The sequence below is a fragment of the Octodon degus genome, unplaced genomic scaffold (genome assembly GCF_000260255.1).
Source record: "Octodon degus isolate 3935 unplaced genomic scaffold, OctDeg1.0 scaffold00057, whole genome shotgun sequence".
NCBI lineage: Eukaryota > Metazoa > Chordata > Mammalia > Rodentia > Octodontidae > Octodon > Octodon degus.
The window spans coordinates 1,701,474-1,704,465 of record NW_004524633.1 but is presented as its reverse complement, the minus strand read 5'-3'; the positions used below and the strand labels follow the sequence as shown (position 1 = coordinate 1,704,465).

At 53.7% G+C, this 2,992-nt stretch overlaps 1 protein-coding gene across 2 annotated transcripts in view; it reads right to left on the bottom strand.

Annotated features, from left to right (window-relative positions):
* Patj (PATJ, crumbs cell polarity complex component) overlaps positions 1-2,992 on the bottom strand; it is a 203,310-nt gene that overhangs the window by 185,905 nt on the left and 14,413 nt on the right. For both annotated transcript variants that reach the window (XM_023718315.1, XM_023718316.1), the window contains exon 8: positions 2,645-2,773. In XM_023718315.1, the coding sequence (XP_023574083.1) occupies positions 2,645-2,773 (129 nt within the window). The remainder of the gene's footprint in view (positions 1-2,644; positions 2,774-2,992) is intronic.

Below are 2,992 nucleotides of genomic sequence, written 5' to 3'. Positions count from 1 at the left end.
TATATATATATATATTAGGGAAGGGTCTACAAGGTGTTCGGGGTCTTACTACTAGATCGGACTCGTAGTGATCTGAATGTCTACAGCCTCCTAAGAGCTGGGATTATAGGCGTGTGCAGGCACGGCAGGCCCAGGGATCAAACCCTCGGCCCCTGCACCTTCTTGCAGGTGCTTTAATCCACTGAGCTGTTTGGCCAGCCCCTTCTTTTTGCAATTTTTAAAGCAGTTCGTTCAACCTTCTGCAATCTTTTGGAATACAGCGCTGTTTCACAGAGACTCTGGTTCTCCTTGAGTCCCTGCCATACCCTGAAGATGTCACAATGCCCACATGGCTGGTTGTGAGAAAGCTGCACCCATGAGACTCACGGGTTGAAACCACCTTCTCAGGCCATCTTCGGCTCCGGGGGTCGCTGAGGTAAGCAGGCTCTAGGCTGTGAGGGCTCAGCCCGCTGCCACCTCGCTGCCTCCCGCCTCCATGCCCGAGCAGCAGCGCTGCAGTGGGGCCCTCCCACACGAAGGCGCAGGCTTCGGCTGGGTTATCATTTTCCTACGCTGTGGGAGATTGCCAGTAACTATGGAGAAGTCTGCATGAAACGGAGATTAGAAACAGATACAATGGAGGGCTGGCCAGATAGCTCGGCGGACTGAAGCGCCGGAGCGCAGCGGCCAGGGTTCGATCCCCAGCATGCTGTGCCAGCCCCGCCCCTGGGGCACACTGAGACAGTGATTGAGACTAGGCCATGTGGTGCACCTGTAATCCCAGCACTGAGGAGGCTGAAAACAGGAGGACCACTCTGAGTCTGATTTACGTAGTGAGACCCTGTAGATCATGTACTAAATTAAAAAAAAAAAATAGATAACAATGGTTGTGAGGCACAGGGAGTAGCTGAGGGGGAGAGTGCTGACTATAGGTACTGGTCCCAGGTTCAAGTCCCAGCTTGAAGGGGAGGAGGAAGAAGAAACCAGGAAGGAAGGAGCAAAATTCAGGCCTTTTGCAACTGGGAGAGGGAGGCAGCTTGAGAAGAAAGCCAAGTGTGGAGCTAACGTGGCTTTACACTTGCTAATCCCAGCACCAAGTGGCACCATTTGAAAACTGTGCCTCACACTGCCCAAGGGGGAGATCGGGAGACCTAAGACTGAGATGCCCACAGCCGCCTCCCCATTTTGCAGGGTTGGTGCCAGGCTGCAGCACAAGGGTGGGGCGTGGTCAGGCCACAGGCACTGGGGCACTGGGCAAGTGTGTGTGGAAGTGGCAGGAGTGGGCACCCAGGAAGGGCAGGAAGGGGCTTGCAGGGAGGGAGGCAATGGTGACGGTGTTGCTCACGGCTGGGCAGTGTAGGAAGCACAGCGAACAGCCATGTGCAGAGCCAGGCCAGAGGCGACCAGGGCGGCAGTGGGTGTGGCACCCACAGGTGTGGCCGGCAGCGAGGGCACCGCAGCAGGCAGCCCTCGGAGTCTCAGCAGGCACTGCTTCCTGCCGCTTCCACCCTAGCTTCTGATTGGAAATGACGCGGACAATTTGCACCTGTCACTGGAAGGCAAACATTTTCTTCTGGCAGAAAAGCAGGTGTTCTAAGGAACTGGCAAGTGTAAAAATAGTTACAAGATTGATAAAAAAGACACGAAAATGACAGCCACCTCACTGGCTCTGCCCAGCAGCACCCAGGGCTGCGTTTCCTGACTGGCACACTGTTGTCTGACCTGTCCCCTGTGCAAGGGCACCAGAGGCACCAAGGGCTCCGTGTGCCACCACCTCACAGGACTGATCCACAACAAGCCTGGCGGCAGCAGTATCCAGTCAATTAGACGGTGGCACTGACAAGTTTTAGAGCATTTAGCACACACGCTAATCTATATTACAATATTCATATAATGCATGTGTCTTATTTTAGAAAGGGCCATAGGGCTGGGCCTGGTGGCCTAGGAACCCAGCACTCTGGAGGCTGAGGTAGGCGTCTGCCTTGAGTTTGAGGCCGACCTGGGCCACACAAAACCCCGCCTCAAGAAGACAAGAAAAGGAGGGGTATATTTTCCAAGTTGAGAAGCATTAGTGAGAAGAGCGTTTCTTTCTTGCAGTTGTGGCAGTATCTTGAACATCTGGTTAAAAAAGCCAGCTGGATCCTCCTCCCGGCTCAGCGTTCAGCCTGCTGCAAGCTGTCTCTCCAGTAAAAACACTGCACCTCTGTGGAATTAAGCGGCTTCTCCAGAAGCCCCAAGTAAGCAGCAAGCAAACAAAAGCCAGCCGATTTGAGAACTGTGTGAAATGAAGCGGCGTAGATAGGAACATTTGTGGAATAAAACTTTGCTTCTTGAGGCAGGGTCTTGCTACGTAGCCCCCACTGACTCTAATGCAAGGTGATCCCCTCCCTCAGCCTCCAGAGTGCTAGGCTTCCAGGTCTTGCTGCCGTGCCCAGCTCACTTTAAAAACAAAATCATTTATTCATTTATATACTAATTTGTTTATTACAGGGTCTCACTACACAGCTCGGACTCCTAGTGATCCTACCGTCTCAACCTCCCTAGCCAAGCTCACTTTTAAACTACACTAAATTCTAGTTATAAAGTCACACATCCTAGCAGTTCATGTATAAAACTGTATTTGAAGTCATAAAATTTAAATTCTGTAAGGCCCAAATCAACTCACCCGATCTGCCAGTCCTCCGGGCACGATCGTCCTCACCACCACTCCGCTCGACTTCCCCCCGACGATCCCAAAGCCCAGCCCTGAGCCGTCATTGGTGAGCTCCACCTCTTCCACGCAGCCCCAGCGCGCCTGTGAGGTGGCAGCCGAGAGAACGGGGTCAGGCGCACACAGAGCCTGGGACCTGACACCGCGGCCGCCGCAAGAGCCAGAGACACATGTGTGCACACGCGCACTGACACACACACACAGGCACAAGTGCACTCAGACACGCACACACGGACACAAGCACATGCGCACAGACACGCACACATGGACACCGGCACAAGCGCACACAGACACACACACACA